At 40.0% G+C, this 18,722-nt stretch overlaps 1 protein-coding gene across 2 annotated transcripts; it reads right to left on the reverse strand.

Moving 5' to 3' along the window:
* Positions 1-2,958: 2,958 nt before the first annotated feature.
* On the reverse strand, positions 2,959-18,709 carry slc6a11a (solute carrier family 6 member 11a). Of its 2 annotated transcripts, none has more exons than XM_047581826.1 (14): positions 17,506-18,709; positions 12,501-12,635; positions 12,273-12,413; positions 11,915-12,002; positions 10,575-10,707; positions 8,489-8,623; positions 8,296-8,399; positions 7,956-8,080; positions 7,566-7,678; positions 7,325-7,462; positions 6,784-6,886; positions 6,010-6,110; positions 5,744-5,914; positions 2,959-5,614 (listed from the first exon to the last, which is right to left on the reverse strand). In XM_047581826.1, exons 1-14 carry the CDS (start codon positions 17,765-17,767, stop codon positions 5,528-5,530), a joined length of 1,836 nt encoding a protein of 611 aa, XP_047437782.1. In that variant the 5' UTR covers positions 17,768-18,709; the 3' UTR covers positions 2,959-5,527. The 2 variants fall into 2 exon arrangements, with proteins under 2 accessions (XP_047437782.1, XP_047437783.1); XM_047581827.1 differs by lacking the exon at positions 17,506-18,709 and adding an exon at positions 15,962-16,046.
* Between the last annotated feature and the right edge of the window lie 13 nt (positions 18,710-18,722).

The raw sequence follows: 18,722 nt of genomic DNA on the forward strand, positions 1-18,722 counted from the left end.
AAACTTTATATGGGGAAATTTGAGAACTATCAACACATTAAACTCACTATCAAGTGAAATGACGAGACTAATGTTAAAATATGGATATTTCTGCAGTGTAATGTGCATCTATAGCTAAAAGACTAAAGAGTCAGGTGACTGTTGATAAAAACAGGGTCTCCTAGATGCTTTGAGGCTATTAGGTGTTTGTCTCTGCTGCTGGAAATGCTCTTAGACTACCTCCCTTAAATATAAATAGAGAGATGTCGTTCACCAAGGCTTCCATCTTACGCTTCATCTTTTTCTAGAGCACTTCTTAGGAAAATATTGCATGCAGTCACTTCACCTGCATCACAGAGAGCCAATCAGAGCGGCTGTCTTAAGAGGGCTCTGTGGCTTCTCCAGGTGTGTATAAGCTCTGTGGAGGAGTTCAATGACCAATGTCAGCCTTACACACAACCTGCTGGTCGTCACCGTAGGTTTTAGGGGAGCTTTTCAAAGGTCAAAGAGATGCCAGAGACTCCTGCTAGCTGCTCCACACATATACCTTCATCACGATTGTCTGGTCCTCTGGTCTTGATAATCCTGGAGAGCTGCCATCTCACCTGACAGGACGAGTATGGGGATGATGGGTGTTGCAACAGGAGGTTGATAGGGAAGCTATCCTCCTGGGTGTGGGCAGTGTTGGTAGGGGGCGCAGGGATAGGAGGCCTCTAGAGGCACCACAGCGAGGCCTGCAGACAAGAAGCAGCCAGGGTGTTAATGAGAAAGGAGGCAAGGGGAGGGTTGAAGAACTGGTTCATCTCATCTTAATGCCAGTAAAGTTCCTCACACCCCCACACCTGTTCATATAACAATTTTTAGCCCTCCCCTTTTAGCTCTCCTCGCCTCCCTCTGAGCTATTACAAAAGCAAACAGCAAATTGCCCCAAGACACAGCAGGGATTCTACTAGAGAACAGATTTGACCCACTTTCACATAACCCTGAACCCAGGTTCATCTCACAGTACCAGAGAAAGGTATGAGGCTAAATCTTATGCTAAAAGGCTAACGAAAGAGCTAACCACTGTGCCTCAAACTCTGATAGTGGGTGACGGAGCTGTCAATGAAATAAAACGATTTTGCACCAAGAAAACACCATAGTACTCAGAGGTCTTTAGAGGTATTAAAACAAGACTTTACTGATCTGATGAACAAAGTTCGGTGTTTAAATACTGAGGTGTCCGATAGACTCAACTACTGTAACAGTCTTCTGACTGGACTTCCCCCCAAAAAGTATCAAACGGCTGCAGCTTGAGTTTTTACCAGAACAAAGAGATCAAATCAGATCACCCCAGTTCTCAAGTCTTTACATCGGCTCCCAGTCAGTTACAGAATAGATTTTAAAGTTCTGCTACTGGTTTACAAATCACTGAATGGTTTAGGTCCAGAATACATGAATGACATGTTAACAGAGTATAAACCCAGCAGAGCTCTGAGATCTACTGACTCAGGTCAGATAGTGGAGCACAGAGTTCAGACCAGACACGGTGAAGCAGCATTTAGCTGTTAAGCTGCACACAACTGGAACAAACTACCAGCAGAACTCAAATCAGCCCCAACTGTGAGCACCTTTAAATCCAGGTTAAAAACATTTCTATTTCCATGTGCTTATGGCTGAGCTGTTTTAAATCATTTTAAATCGTAATCTGCACTGTAAGTCCTCTTAATTGCTTTATTTGTATGTATGTATTTGTGTATGTGTGTGTGTGTGTGTGTGTGTGTGTGTGTGTGTGTATTATACATTTTTATTTTTTGTACTTTTTTTCTTTGCAATTTCTTTCTGTTTTATGCTGCTGTTTTTAAATGCTTTGTCTTTATGTAAAGCACATTGAGTTGCCTCTTGGTATGAAATGTGCTATATAAATAGCTTGCCTTGCCTTTCTTACATGGATTCCACAGTGCTTCATGCCATGAAAGCTTTCTTCTTCTTCATGTTCAGCAGCGGACTGCACCGTCCTCCGGGAACACAACACAATGTGTGGTCTGCTATACATAGAGCGTGTCTCTGAAAATCATCCTCATTGTTCTCCTGAAACTTTTAAAAAGTGGGCCGTGGATTTTCAGTAATCCTCCTGATGACACCATTTGCGTAAACACTCCCGGCGCTGGTAGGCTTCTTCTGGTTGTTTTAAACCATGCCTATATTTATATTTTGGCACATACTGATGAAGGGAGGGAACAGACAGTTTCTTGGACTTTCATCTTGACAGAACTGAATTCTGGTGATTTAGCTCATCATTTAAGATTAAATCTATAGCACAATCAAGTGTAAAACAAGCTAATGTGGAAATGTAGTGGAAAAGAGTTCAAATCATTTACTAAACTGAAAGTACCAATACATCAAATTATAAATAATCAATTACAAGTAAATGTTCAGCTTGAAAAAGTCTGCTTAAGTAGATGTACATATGTACTGCCAGAAAAATACTCTTATTCTGTTCATATGACTTATTCATTATTGGATTTTCATTGCTGAAGCTTCATTGTGAAAGTAAGAAAGCAAGTATTTTCAGTTTTGGGACTTTTTCTCTAATCTTTGATTTTTGGTGAGATATTGGATCATGTGAATATTTACTGAAATTAAACCATGTGAAGTGTAGAGGGAGAAAGGCACTATTTGTTGGAGGCGTAAAAACCTTGCACAGATCTGAAATGTGGACCTGACACCCCTGAAGACGTAAGAAGGCAAAACAGGCTGAAGAGCACTGCTTAAGCCTGTGTTGTATTTTAAAAGCTTAGCCATTGTATAAAAGTAAGTAGTTTCAAAGCTGTTGAAAAAAAAAAAAAAAAAAGGTAGTGGCATGGAGGAATAAGTACTTGAAAATGTAAAATTACATATAAAAAGATGGTACAATACAAGTACATAGCACATTTTAAGTGATTTTGTATTTTTTTTTGTGGGACAACCCTCTGGTCCAGAACAAACACAGACTCATTGTTGTCTTGTATTCTTTTATTCATAACTCTGCAATTCCGCTCACTCACCTCACCTATATGCACACAGTAACAATGTGCAAGTTATTTTACCCCAGATACTATGTTATTCCACAAATTTAAAAACAAAAGTTAAATAAAAAAAAAGAAGAAGCTCTTATCAATACAGTAATCCACAAAATATATATATATAAAACAAGTACCTAAAAATATAACCTAAAAGTAAGGCACTATAAGGTGTTATTATAAATGTTCACTATAAATTCAAGCAGTAGTAGTTTAACACTTTCTGACAGGCACAAGGAGGTATATTTATTTGGATTATCATATGTAAAAAATGTAAACACAATAAAATATACTCTGTGTTTATAAAATATAAAGCTGTCAAACAGATTAACTCTTAGAAGTTCCTCTGAATGTGTGTGCATTTACTTATTTTAGTTGGTCATGAACTGAATTTACCGTGATCACCAAATCTGTGTCAGAGAAAACTGGTAATGAGAGCACCGCCAACATCAATGTTGATGCCAGAGTTTGAGGAGCTTTGGAGTGTTTCACAGATGAAATCACAGGAATGACTCAGTCTGTTATATCAAAAGACCCATCGCTGCTCAGGCCTGTCCAGTTACACAAACAGGAGATCAGGGGGGACAATGGAAAGGAATGAAGCAAGTACAACTAAACAGAAACAGGGGGAAACAGCGAACATGGCTACTTCCAAAGGTAGAAAAATCTTTTAGACCTGAAAACCATCCCTCGAAAAATACACAAAAAAACGCAAATAAATCAATTTGCTGTGCACAGCAGTGATAACGCAGAATAAGTCAGCATAAGACAGAATCAGCTGAGCTCTTTCAAATGTTTTACAGTTGTTGTGATACGCTTAGCTAAAATATGAGAATACAGTTGACCATTTCATCAGAGCTCTTATGATAGGCCATGAGGTCCTACACAAAATCCAATCCTGATGAAATCCATCAGGTCGTACCGACAGGTTGCCAACAGGAGCAAAGGTAAACTACTTTCAACTTTAAGATGACACAATTCTGAGGTGATCAGTGGGACTGACTGATACAGATGATTGCGGAAAACACAGATTTCCCAACATGCTCACTACGTGGAAACAACTTAGACCGCCTCTATTACTGCTACTAAGGTCATCCCACTGACAGCAGGCTTGGAGTGTCGGCTAAACCCAGATGGAGTGACATCAAATATTTCCAATAGAGAGCCGTCGCAGCTATGAAAGCCGTCCTAGATTAGCGATCCTTAGGTTCTGGTTGTTTCACTTCAAACATTTGAGGTGCGAAATATACCAACCATAACCTAATGAAGCAGAGAGATGAATGTCCTCTAGTGAACAACTGTCCGCTACAAAGGCAATTGCATTACATGTGGACAGGACTAAACAGCAGCAGTGTGCGCAGCGTTTACACGAATTATGACGTTAACGTTTTCGAACGTGTCGTTACTACAAGCTAACAAGTCTCATTTGTCGACCATATTCGTTGGAATGCTGTCAAGTTTGCAAATGATCTGATTCTCGTCTGGGCCATACTTGTTTTCCACAGGTTTGCAATGTACTTGGTGACAATTTACAATTCTGTGGTATAAAATGAAAACCAGACGCGGCACCATCCACCAGTGGACGGTGCAGCATGTGACCAATGTCCACAGAGTTCAACACAGGTTATTTCCTGTAGCACAACTCTAATAATGTTCCCTAAACCTCTTAAATGCAAGCTGTCCGTAGATGGCTAGACCAGCTAGGTAGGCAGTTTAAACAAAACCTTGAAACACAGCAGCATCTCAATACATTTTTAGTAATAAAAGCATTAATAAAGAAGAGTGCAATATTTTCAAAAATATCATTCAAAGCACGTACAGCAAACAATCTTTACCCAAAATGAAAAGTACGATCCTTAAACTCCTCATTATTTCATTGTGTTCGGAGAAAGGGGGGCCCTGATGAATAACTGACACTCCCGCTTTGCACCAATCAGAAAGTAGAACCGTCAGAACCAGGACATAACATTTTTGCAAACATTGCCATGGTGAACACTGATTAATAAACCTGACTCATACAATCCCAAGGAAGCACATCAGGTTGGTATTTAAAAGTTTATCTCTTATCAGTTGGCGTTCCCTGTGATGTACTGTACATGGCAAAACGTATTCTTTTGATGAGGTTACGGTTGTTTTGACGTGAACTGTGATGTGAACAATAGTCGTTAACAATCTACAGCAGGGTTAAACACCCTGACTGTAGAGAATTTACTTAAGAATTTGTTTACTTAAGAGTTTGCTAAAACCTGAGGGAACGCTGTCGCCACACTGGCATTTCTTCAGGTTTTAGCTTTTAGGTTTTGAGGTGTTTGGAACTTAAACTCCAGAAAGGAGACACCAGTACATTTCAATTGTTAAAATTTTAGACATTTGATGCTCGAGATAGGTCACATCACTTTAAAAAATACTGTCAATTTAATACTAAGCACCATATACACCAATCAGACATAACATTATGACGCCCATCTCGATATTGTGTAGGTCTCCTTTGTGCCTCCAACAGGTGATTATTTCATGGGTGAAGCAGTCATGCTTGCCATTTCCTTTGCCGACACCTGAAGGCCATCTGCAGGCTGTGAGGTGGTCTTGAGACGCTAAGGAAATGTATATTGTCAGATCGAAAAATACCCACTGGAGCCACAAAAAGGTCACAACAAACAGTTCTAGGTGAGAAATTGTGACTTAATTAAATGTCATAGGTGAATAACAAAAACAACTCTTACCTGCCAGAGAGTCCCTTTAGCATGGATCAGTTTGTAGATCATGGTGATTGGGATCATAGAAAGGGACGACAATGCCAGAAACCAGCCGATCCAGTAAGCCCACCAAGGATACACGTAGGTGTTGTTAAACCTCATTGGGGTGTATCTCAGGATCAAAAACACGAGTGTTCCCTTAAAAGGGTAAAAAAATCAGAAAGAATGAACACAGTGGGGTCCCATTTTACACATGAATCACACAAATATGGCGGCCAACTTTAGACACTTACACTGCAAACCAGAGGGGTGACGTAAAGCCAGCAGTACTTGATCAGTATCATAGGTCTGTAACCTATCATGTCTTCAATGTTGTCACAGAAGCGTTTGGCACCTTCAAGAGAGAAATACTATTTTACTGAAACAGAAACAGATATTTAAATGTTCTTCAAGGAAATCATGTGATGGGGAGACAAGTAGCATAGGTACTACTCTGGTACATTAACAGACATTTTTTTTTTACACCATGCACGTTGTAAGCTGTTTCCAGTATTTGCATGACATCAAAGAGCAAATAAAAAAAGATCAAGGGATCTGTGACTTATGGACATTAATTATAAACATGGCTGTATTTTCTCAAAAGACATCCAAGAAGAGGTGTGTCTTGTCAGCAGGTATCAGACACTTGTTGGGGGGCCCCTGAGTGCTGACAAACTACTGCAGTGTCCAGTCCTAAGGACACATACACTGATACTGTAAGCACAGATAAGTACGTAGAATATCACCCATTTCAAAATAAAAAGAAAATATCCTTCTAGGAATGAAAACAGAAATCGGGGGAGGACTGCAGAAAGTAAGACAGTGATAAGTGAGGCAGGAGCAGCGTGTGCAGCTCTGTTGCCCCTGACCAAGTCTAGTGTGTGCACGTACAGTAGAAGTCTAACGCCGGTCCACTTGTCATCTTACCTAGGAGGTCGAAATATACAGTATATGACGTACACAGCTCTGCAAATCATGTACCAAAAACTTTCGCCAGCATTCAAAGCAGTTTTTGGACTGTCTCTTACCATAAATCCATCCAATAATCACTGACTGGAAGATTGCCATCAGAAGAAGAGTGGGACCACTGCATACATAGTGATCAAAGATCTGCAGAATGTATGCTCCAGCCTAAAATGAAAACAGTAACACATTGACACATTCATCTTATCCTCACTAGGGACGCGGGGGTTGCTGGAGCCTATCCCAGCTGTCATGGGGCGAGAGGCGGGGTACACCCTGGGCACGCAGGCACAGAGACAAACAACCATTCACACTCACACTCACACGTAGGGTCTATTTAGAATCACCAATGAACCAAGCATACCTTTGGAGGTGGGAGGAAACCGGAGACATAGGGAGACACAGGGAGACATAGGGAGAACATGCAAAGTCCACCCAGAAAGACCTGAGCTAAACTCAAACCCAGACCTTCTCCACCCTCGAGGCATCAGTGCTAACCACCGAGCCACTGTGCCTCTTGGCCTTTTATTTCGACCTGAAAACTAAATGCTGTTAGTTTTAATCAAAAAAGCGAAAGAAATGTTTCAATGTACACTCTCAGCTCACCTCTGACACCAAAAACAGGCCAAATAAGTAGCAGAGAATACAGATCAGCATCAGATAAAACTCTCTGCGGTATCCTTTCCGGATGTGGGAGGGGTAGATATCTGTCAAAGAGGTCATGATGCTTTCAAGACCAGCGAACTGGAGAACGACATAAAGACGGAGGTTAGTGGAGAGTCACGTCAACCAAAAAGAATAAACACTGCACCACATTTTTTCAAGTAGACATGAGCTCCCATCTGACCTGGCCGTCGATCCCTAACAAGATGATCATGGCGAAGAAACACACGGACCAGACCTGAGGCCATGGCAGCAGGGTCACAGCTTGAGGGTAGACAATGAAGACAAGGCCAGGACCTGCAGAGTGGCAACAACAAGTTAGTCATTTCTGGTTTGCCTCCGTGTTTTTATTCTTCAGCTGTGACAGAAGCGTCAGATGATGTTGAACTAGTTGCTAAACTTGAATTTGAAATTTCAAGGTTGATTAATCACCACAAACTAAAAGTAGACATTTAACATTTTTATTGTATGATAAAAAATCTGCAATTCAGTTATGAAAAAATATGCAAGGCAGCACGGGGTCTTTGTAACTCGCATCAAATCTCGCTTGTATTTAGCAGATGCACATCTGTACCTGACTCAGCAACTGTTGCAATGTCGATACCCTGCTGCTGAGACATGTAGCCGAGAATTGAGAAAATGGCGAAGCCAGACACAAAACTGGTTCCACTGTTCAGCAGACAAAGATAGAAGGAGTCTCTGCAAAGCCAAAAACAAAGTGCTATGTCATTATTTCTTGGTGGCAGATGACAGATATATCAATTACTTTTGCATACTATAAATTACCTCCGTTTGCATGCAACTACCTGCTGTTGACTCATACTTATACTCCATAAATCAAAATGAATAGAGTCACTGAACATATAATGAAATAAGTTGTTATATCACTGATCATATCTTCATGAAGTACTCACCTGTAACAGTTGTTGTTGTACTTGTTGTAGCTCCCAAGCGTAGTCAGGCACCCAAGGCATATGGCATAGGAATAAAATATTTGTGTTCCAGCATCCATCCACACCTACAAGACAGTGAGATGTGATTTGTCCGAGAACACCAGCATTATTGCTGCAGAAGGCGAATTAGACTAGAATGCGTTCTGAAAGATACCTGGGGGTCAGCAAGCTTTGCAGGATTGGGGTACAGGAAGAACTTGATACCATGTAAGGCTCCAGGGAGAGTCATTCCTCTAATTAACAGCACTAGTAACATGGCAAAGGGGAATGTGGCTGTGAAGTAGGTAGCCTGCATTAAAAGAGAAAAATCACTTAATACAAATGACAAACAGATTTAAACAAATAATTTATTTGATAAGGTCATGCTGCGGTGATGTAATGTTGTTATGTCATCTGCTCGTGGTAGTTTTGTAACCCATTAAGAAACCCAGAGTGTCATCAGTTTTTTTCCACTGTGGATATTCTGCACACCCTTTCCTGCCAAAATCATAAAACGTGACACGTGACACTTGCGTGACTGAAAAGTTATCCGTGGAAAGCAGCAAAGGTGTGATTGAGACTTTAATTACAGCAGTAATGAAATCTGCATGTAATTCTTTCAGGAAAGGTTCAGGAGTCAGGGGTGAGTCATGCAATAGTAGACAGCTATGTGGCACAGACAGCCAGGATCAATCATCTTTCTCACAGGGCAATTAGCCAGGTAGCATTTACCACCTAACTTTCTCACAATTGCAAACCGACACATTAGTCTTGAGCATAAACTGAAAAAAGTGGCTCTTGAGAGACCTGGCTTCAAACCACCTTTCACACTTAAGAAATAAATATCCTGTAGACATACTGTTTTGCAATGCTCTGACTGCATGTGACTGCAGGTTTACCGTAACCACAGGTGAATAACAGCGCTCTTATTTAATGAAAATTTCCAGGGATAGAATTTAGGTCATTTGCAGCGTTTTATATAAAGTGATGAAATTAGTGTGTAATATATTCCATAACTGCTGTTAGCTTGTGTTGAAAACCTGTTTTGCATGAACTTGCAAACCTAAATGGTTTGTGTTAGTTTTAATAAAATAAAGTCAGGCATGTGGATATGTGAGAGCCAGTTTCGCTCTGGCAGTGAGCTGAGTTAAATAACCAGCAGATGCCTGAGTGCTTTCAGAGTTTCTTTTCTTTTCATGTCAAATAGTTGGTACTACCCAGTTCACTGAAGACAAGTTGTGGCAGATAAGCAGTTTCAAATTAGTTGTGAAACAGTCTGAGACTATGCCCCCTCTTTGTTGTGCCTGCATTTAGGAATACTTGTACTGAATCTGCCAGTGATTGCAACTAGAATTACGACCTCACAAACATAATAAAGTTGCAGTTTACATCTACCCCTGCCAGACTCTGATAATATATGTAGAAGAAAGGATTCTTTCTTTTGTCCTAGTTTAATTGCCCAAATGGAAGTTGTTAGTACATTGGCATGCAGGATTCTAGTGAATAAATACCAGTCAGAAACATGCTGTCTTCACTTACATACAGGAGTACAGAGGTAGGAGAACTATCTGCAACTACCATCACCTGAAGCTCAGTGGGTGCAAAAACCAATGAGCTTGTAGCAGACAGAAATTTTGTCACACTAGTGTATTATTTCTGGAGAAATGGTCCACAAATTGCGTGTTTTGTTCTGATGTAATGGAATTCCCACATAAAATAGTCAGGCGCAGATGCCCATAAATTTTCGACCACTAACTTCTAAAGAGTTCATCTCTGAAGCCAAGAGAAAATTTGTGAAATGTTTGAGGAAATTCTCTCACAACGTTTTTGAGATATTGCATTCATTGGAATGGGACGAACGGACGACCTGGACACATGATGCCTTAAGCTATGGCTGCCGCTAAGATAGAGACATGCAAAGTCTTGTGGGCAAACAATTACCCCACAGACAATTAACCAGTCATTTGAAGGAAACAACTTGGTGACCACTGATGACAGAATACATCTAAACATCTACTCTTGCAGCTCCACAGGCTCGATCCAAATCATTTAGTCGCAATGTTGTAAGGGACATAATGTGATTGACAAATAAAGGCAGGGGACAGATTTATTCAATAACCCACAAATGTAGATGTTTACAGTAGTATATACCGGAAACATTTGCGGGTTATTGAACAAATATATCCCCTGCCTTTATTTGTATATTCTTGAATATGAAATTGTGAATACATCTAGGGACACATTTGTCATTTCAGATTTACCTTTCCCGTGGATTTCACTCCCTTCCAGACACAAAAGTAGCAGAGAACCCAGGCCAGAAGGAGACACAGGGAAAGGTCCCACTGTATTTTTCCAATGTTCTCTATGCCAGTCGATATATTTAATACCCGTCTTCTGTAAGGATGATATTCTGTTAGAGTATGTGAACCAATCACACAAACAGATTTAAATGCAATATGACAAAATCATATGTTAGTTAATAACCAAATAAGAAAAAACAATATTCGTAAGGGAGGAGAGGCACTGATAATGGGAAGCAAGTGCATAGCATTAAATACAGGGCACTGATCATGGGTAACCTGAATGATATCACACATTTAATTGACAAGACAAGAAGTCCATAATGAAGAATCTGTTAATGCTCAAAAACTATGTGTGATGAATGCTTGAATGCATAGTTAAATGCCCTTTACACCCTCAGTACAACACAGGTTATTTCCATTATTCTGGTTGATTAGATCCCTTCTCAGTGTTTTAGATTTAAACCAACCTGTCCTACCAGATTCAAATGCTGGTAGGCATATACAACTCAAGATGGACCTATGACAGCGGAGTTGTTTCTGTGTGGATTAAATATAATGTACACTGATAATATAGCTCTAGATACTGGTACATGCGGCATCCATATTTGTTTCAGGAATTTCTCTTTATGTTGACATACAGAAAATTAAGAAGATCCTAAATATCTCAAATTCCTAGATTACTTAATAGGCAACAGATGAATAATAGGCATAGGTCTGATGTTATGCAGACTCTCGGGCAGCTAATGGAGTAAATACAGTATGTAATAGAGCAGATCATGTGACTTTGTGACTCACCATATCTAATTGTGTAACTTTGTGAATGTGATCACTCAGAACTGTTTGAGGGAGTTTGCATTTAAAATCTGCTCAGGGTGAATGTAGGTGCAGCACACCAGGAGTCGTGTGAGCATACTCTAAAGAATTCAAGTGGAAGCTGCCCAGACACAACATGTGCCAACAGGAAGTTAACAATGATGTCAATGAGTTTGATTTGTCTTGAGCAGGTGTAACCAGCCCCAAGCATGTGTCACACATTGAAAACCACTGTGTGGGCGTAGCATCGGTGAATAGGGCATTTAACAATGCTGTCAGTGCCACATTATTCCTCCATGTGTCTGAGCAGGCATGTGATGTAGCTTTGAAACAAATGTGTTTTTCTAAAATCACTCAAATCCAGAGCTGCTTTTCAGATTCAGATGTCTTCTTTATTGTGAACAAGTACACGTGCATTTTTTAAAAATGTCTGTGATTTGTGACTGATTTGCAGTAAATTAATTTCCAATTGGATGAAAACTTACTGCCAAAACTCTAAAACAGATGATGATGCATTCACAGGTGAAGTCCAGTTACCAGTGACATTATAGTTGTTTATAACCACGCAACGGTCTGAAATGTATCAAAGAATGATTAAACATGCTGCATTGACACATCATTTGGTACTAAAATATGAATGGTTAAGATGGATACAATGTAACAGTATGAACACTTTCTCTAAGTAATAAAAATATGTTTGAAGACACAGGATATTAAAGAGGTCCAAAAGGGCTAAAGTCCAACAAATATATACACACTGAAAATATAGAATATAAACAAGCCGCTAATTGTTTGTAGTGCATGTGCAGAAGACAGATGTTTCATGAAAACCAATTGCTTTACCTGTATTCCATGTGTTATTACAGGTAGCCCATGGCAAATCTCCAGTAAAGGAAGAGAAAAGGTAAAGAAAGGCCCAGGCTAAAATCACAATGTAGCTGATACTTCCATAGAAAATGATCATTTGGCTGGCGTATCCCATGCCTAGAAAAAAACAAACTGTTAGGATTGCATTCCATTAGTATTTCTTCTTTAACTTGTGAAACACTTCTCCTGGTAACTATACCTCACCTTCAAACAACGGGCAGACCTTCCTCCAGCACATGATTCCCCCCTGACTGGTATACTGGCCCAGCGCTGTTTCCAGTATGAACAGAGGAATACCGCAGGTCACAAGGAACAGGAGGTAAGGGATGAAGAAGGCCCCTATACATGTGAAAAACACTGTAAACATACATATATACAGAGATACAGACATACAGAGATACAAATACCATGTCTCAAGGTAATACAGCTAAAATGCATTATCTACTAAAAAGAAAACAATGAGGACCAGGACTGTACCTTGGGGAACACTGGAAATATTTGTTTAGTCTTTCTTAACAGAAGCAGTAAGCACATATTTCAAACACAGCCACAAATGGAAGGTGATGTTGACATTTGTCAAAAATACAGTTTTTTGGAGATAAACCACTTTCTCCACCTGGTTGGAAATTGCTGTGGAAAAGGCTGTTCTAAGGGAGGTTTGGAAGCCACATGACAGAGAGAGGTCAATACTCCCTCACAGAAAAAAAAAGTGAAGTCCATTGTAGAGAAACAGGCTGCAAAACTGTAAAAACAACAAGGCCCGCCTACATTTGTAAAGTTCTTCTTATAAAATTTTGTATTTCAGGAGTAGGAACATGGCATTCATAATTTCATTTTCAGAGTGTTAGTAGGGGTAGAGCGTAATCTCGCCCAGGGCGCTATTCAAGCTAGAACCGCCCCTGCCTGTCCTCCAAATTCACTAGATCCCAAACTGATCAAGTATCTGTGGGATGATCCACAGAGGCCCCTCCCCTCAACCCAAAGAACGCCCCACTAATAACATCCTGTTACCAAACACCACACGACACCCTTATTAGAAGGCCCATGTCCATTCTCTGATGACTCCCAACTCTTTTGGAGGCACAAGGGAGGTTTAGACAATATAGGGAAGGTGTCATAATGTTATGCGTGATTGATGTATGTTTGTATGTATATTATCTTACAGAGTGTTCTGATCAAATACATTCTGAGATAAACGCACAAATGCAGCCTTGGTGGACACTGGTGGACAAACATGAGCAACATCCCTAAGCCACCAATCGTTCTCTGCAGGGAGGGGTATAGTAGGTCCAATCCAAATCCTAACTATTGTATGGAGCTTTGTTTTGGGGTCTTTTTTTGAAAGACACGGCTATACACACATGTGGGGATTATTGCAGTAACCTTCTGTGAAAGACAACTGCTCTTGTGAGTTAACTTTGCGAAGTGAATCAACGCAACACAAACTCGAGACCGAGAGCGGACCTTTTGTGTCCTTTATGCGGAAGTGATAGCTAGGATTTCAATGCCATTGTGCCACTATTCAGTTCAGGTGTTGTTTTCATTATCAAACCTAAAGATCACTGCCCTGGCTTAACTGCTTTTCACACTGTATTCAAGAATATGACACAAAATGGCTGTATTTTATTTCGCTAGTGTGAGATTTGTTCCAATGTTTATTCTATGGACTGGTGCTACTGGGACAGGAGCAACGAGTGGATGTTGTAAGTACCTAACCTAACTAAAGTCTCATACGAATGCTTTCTTTAAAACATTTTCTAAGTGTCTTTGATGACTAAAGTGCAGTGTTAGCCTTCAATGCTAACAGCAACAGCTGCTAGCTGGTGAAACGACAAGTGTTTTTAACGGATGTGGGTTACAAACAACACAATTTGATTCCTCCTACATCAGTTGTAAGTCTCAGTTATGAATACGCAGGTGCATTTACTATGGTGGTAAAATCGTGGTTTCAAGCAATAGTTAGGCAGTTGACTCTGTCTTTTGATAGGGCCACCAAGCTTCTAAACAAAGACTTGAATTATTTGTAAAATGTCAAAAAAAATAATACTTATAGTTAAAAATCAGTTGTTTCCCTGTTTGAATTCTGCGTGGCTGTGTTACTTGCTACCTAATGTTCAGAGTGTGGGTTAATCCTGGTGGATATTACATCCAGCAACAGTGCATGAACCTCACAACGTCGCTAATGTGCACCTCCTCAGAAATGTAACTACTCACTACGGCGACGCAGAGCGCAAGAGCTGTGATTGGTCTGCTTGGTAATCACGTGTTTCTGCTTTAGTATTTCTGGCTTTCGAATTGATTATATTGGATCAATAAAGAATCGTAAACTGAGGAGGTTTGTAGATACAGACAAATTTCAGTGGAATTTGGCTGAAATTTTCAGACGACATTGTTACTGACGAACACACAAGTGTAAATGTCTTGCACTGGTGGAGGGGTCCTTGCATGGCTGAAGGTGTCTGCGTTGACGCTGGAGCCTCTGTAACACTCAGTGCGTTTACATGCAGAGCTTAATCGAGCTGTGCTCAAAATTCAACTTTCTCGCTACAGTTCTTGTCCCAGTTTACATGCAGCGCAACAAAATCGAATAACTGTTCTCCTCTTCCACACTAGGTGGCGATAGGTGTCTTTTCAGCGGGATAATACCACGTTAATACGGCCCGATTTCCGGTTGACATATTACGCGATATAATAAACAAGAGTCGTTCATGCGGCGGACCGGCATTTCAAACAACAACAGGACGGATAATAGTACATCTTGTTCCGCGCATTCATCCGCGCTATCCCTCAGACGGTTCTTCTCTTCTTCTTCTTCTACGCCCGGCTTTCTTGGATGTGTTTGTTCCGGGGTCACATGCTAACGACGCAGTGGTTGTGGTTGCAATTGAAAACTCCGATTCCAATTGCATTATCTGGGTGTCTCAATCTGATAATGAGAACTGCACGTGTTTACATGCACTTAAATTCTCCTGTTTAAAGTCTCATGCCCGATTAAGGCAATAATTCGGGTCTTTCACGTGCATGTAAACGTACTGACTCAGAAGCCTAAATTAGGCTTTACTTTGCCAGCTTTATGCATTTAACTCCTATTAGACATTTTGAGACAAGTTGAACATCATGGTAATGTCTTAAGGGGCTCCTGTATAGTTGTATACTGTAGTATACTATATATACTATAGTTGTATTGTTGAATTGGACTCAGGTGTCACAGACTTGTGACATCTTAATTTTACAGTTTGTAAGCCCTCGCGCTGAGGCCCCAAGCATTTTTTTCCTGAATTGTCGTGCCTGTCTCGCTCTCTGTATGAGTATGTAAAGGAGATAGAGTTCGAAGTGACATAACTTGGATGTTGTAGCAATTGATTTTGTTTGTTTTGTTTATTTTTTATGTGGGCGTATGCGTGTAGTCTTAAGTTTTTATTAAAATTTGCGGGCCAAATTCACTCTTCATTCTTGCTTCATTCTTTAAACCCTCTGGGGTCTACGGACGCGCCGAAGCATCCAAATCACATAACCAATTCAAGATGACGTCGCAGCAAGACGCAGCGTCACTGAATCTTCGTTTCAACTTTTGTAGAAAGTGCTAACTTCAAACTATATACCAGTTTTTCAACTGTGTCGATAGGCCAAGTAAAACTAAGTCAGACTTATTAGAAATAATTTACCGCACACTTTTTCCTGAATGTTGCCGTAATGCTGATGCGCGTCTTGGAAAGGCTAGCCAGCTTTAAATGCTCGAAGGCAAAAAAACAAACAAACAAAACAAAACAAAACACGACTCCCTTAACCCCGACAACCCCCTCCCCCTCATGACACCCCCTTTCCTATTGGTGGAAAAATGCATCCCATCGACCAATCAGAAAATGATGTGTCAATGGTTGCTAAGGGAGAGGGAACAGTTGTGGGAGTGACGCTATATTCAGTTTAAGGAGCGACTGCAGCCGAAGAGAAATGAAGCCAGAGATTTGGGGCTTTAGATATTATTACTAATTGTCACACCTGATGGTTTTGTCAATGGTAGTAAATAGTTGTACTAAAAGGCGTGATGCATTGCCCTCATTTTAATGGAAATGGTTCTAAATACATTTGTTGTTTGCTAAATTTGTACACAAGCCTTTGATATTAACACTCTACTTACATTCTAAGTTATGAAAATGGTTCGTTAAATAAGTTTGTGGTTTTCACAGTGAAAAATTCTACCTTTTTGCTACTTCCGCTTTTACGGTTTTAGTGTGGTTTTAGGTCCAATGTGTTAATGCAGTTTGTCAAAATGGAAAAAGTAATTGCAAAATGACCCAGGTGAGGTTGTACTGAAAAGAATTATACTAAACAAGGTAATGTAAACCATTTTTAAGATGAAATATAAAGGTAAAACCAAAAGTAGTCAAAAACGGACAATTATGCTCTGTACCCCAGAGGGTTTGATGACATAAATTAATCTTTTTTGTACAAATTGTTAGTCCCATTGCACACCTTAATTGCAATCAACCCCTTAAGAAAATCTAACTTTTGCGGTACAGCAAAAGAGACACTGGATAGAGTTATGTGAGCTGAAGAGTTGGACTATCAAAGAAGAGCACTAGAGTACATTTAAATCCTTAGCAGATTTTATTAGATATCAGGAGCGTAGGTCAGCCTTATTGCAGCCTTTGAATGCTGTAAACACGTTTAAGAACCTGCTCAGTAAGCCACAATCAAGTGGCGATCAGGTGGAGGAGCGAGGTGTTTTGCAACAGAAATTGGAGGGAGCCAGCAAAGAATGTGACTCTGATCTTTGCACAAACACAGGCAGTAAGTTATTTTCACAGGCTTTCATAACCTGTCAAATCCTTAATCATCAGATTTGAAGCAAAAGGAGACACAGTAGGAAAGCAGATGAGTTTTGTGATACCCACAGCTTTTATTGTCTGTGACTGTAAATACTGGGATAAAAACAGAGCTGCGATGACTTTTTAATAATGCATTCGTGAATCACTTGCTCAGTCCAGTGTACATTTCACCAGTCTTAAAACATTTAAAGAGACAGCCTTACAAGCCAAATAATAATAATAATAAAAGCGTGAAATACTGTGAAGGACTTGTCATGTATGTTTATGTTTACAATTAACAAATTTATAGTTTTTTTTTCTCACGTTAAATTTACAGGCAGAGTAACAAACTGTTATTTTAAAAAAGAAAATCAGGAAAACAGACAAAAAGAAAAACTCACCCCCACCATTCTTGTAACAAAGATATGGAAATCTCCACACATTGCCAAGTCCGATAATAGCACCAGCCACAGAGAGGATGAACTCCTTTTTGCTGCCCCACTTGCCACGCTCCTTAACAGTCTGTGAAGTGGTCTTTGTGGGTAGATGGCACAGCTGGTACAGAGTGTCGGCCATGCTGCTGAGTGAGAAATGGTCTAACGGCAAGACTAACATAGATCCTTGAGTCCGTGGACTGACTCGGTGGGACTGTCTGATGCGCATTTGAATGGGGTTACCTAATTGACAGACTGCATGATATTTTAGCCACAAGGGGGACCTCTAGCTGTGCTAGACTAATTTAGCAGCACATGCATGTCAAACAGAGGAGTGAAATATTCAGTGTGACTAATATCTGTTAGGACATAGGTGTTAAAGCATTTGAAAAGTTTTTTTTTTTTTTTTTTTTTGACTCACACAAGGAATGAACGACTTATAACTACAGTAGAGAGATCTTTTACCTGGAGGCTTCCTATTACAGCTAATTACACAGATTGTCCTGTCAGCTTTAAGTCAGTATTATTGTATATGAATACACTGCATCATCATCATTTTCTGTAATTAAACATGGCATGTATTCAACGTACTTACAGCTTAAGGGGCCCATCTGAGGTGTTTCCAGGATTGGGGGTCAAAAATCTGTTTTCTAAGCGTTGGCTCTGTGTTTTGTTTCACTATTTGTTTCTCCAGTCCAAAATCAAACTGACTGTCCAATCACCAAGTCACTTTGAATTACATTACATTTTATAGAGAAGTTGTATTTATATATTGTGTATTTAAAGAGAGAAATATATACACACTGCCATGTGATTTTAAGCGTTGTGGGCAGCTGCGCCTGAGAGGAGGGAGGCGGCATGTAACAGATTGAAGGTGTTTTTTTTGTTTTTTTTGTTTTTTTTTTTTAATCTACAGTTTTACATTTATGCTTTCATGTACTTCTCTCCTAACTTGTCCGAGTATAATGTTGCCTCTTAGTATCCCAATACTCAGTCACTATTACGCCTCTCCATCCATTCTTCTACTGGAGGACTATTTTTGTGCAGCTCAGTATTTCAAAGTCACAGCAGGGGGCACTTCAGTATCTTTGATCCTCTCCAGAGTGCAGAGTGATATTCCCAATAGCTGCTGCAGCTTATTGGTTACTAATGTGGGCTTTAAAGAGTTTTAATTCTATCCAGCT

This window comes from Mugil cephalus, chromosome 4 (assembly GCF_022458985.1).
Source record: "Mugil cephalus isolate CIBA_MC_2020 chromosome 4, CIBA_Mcephalus_1.1, whole genome shotgun sequence".
Lineage (NCBI taxonomy): Eukaryota > Metazoa > Chordata > Actinopteri > Mugiliformes > Mugilidae > Mugil > Mugil cephalus.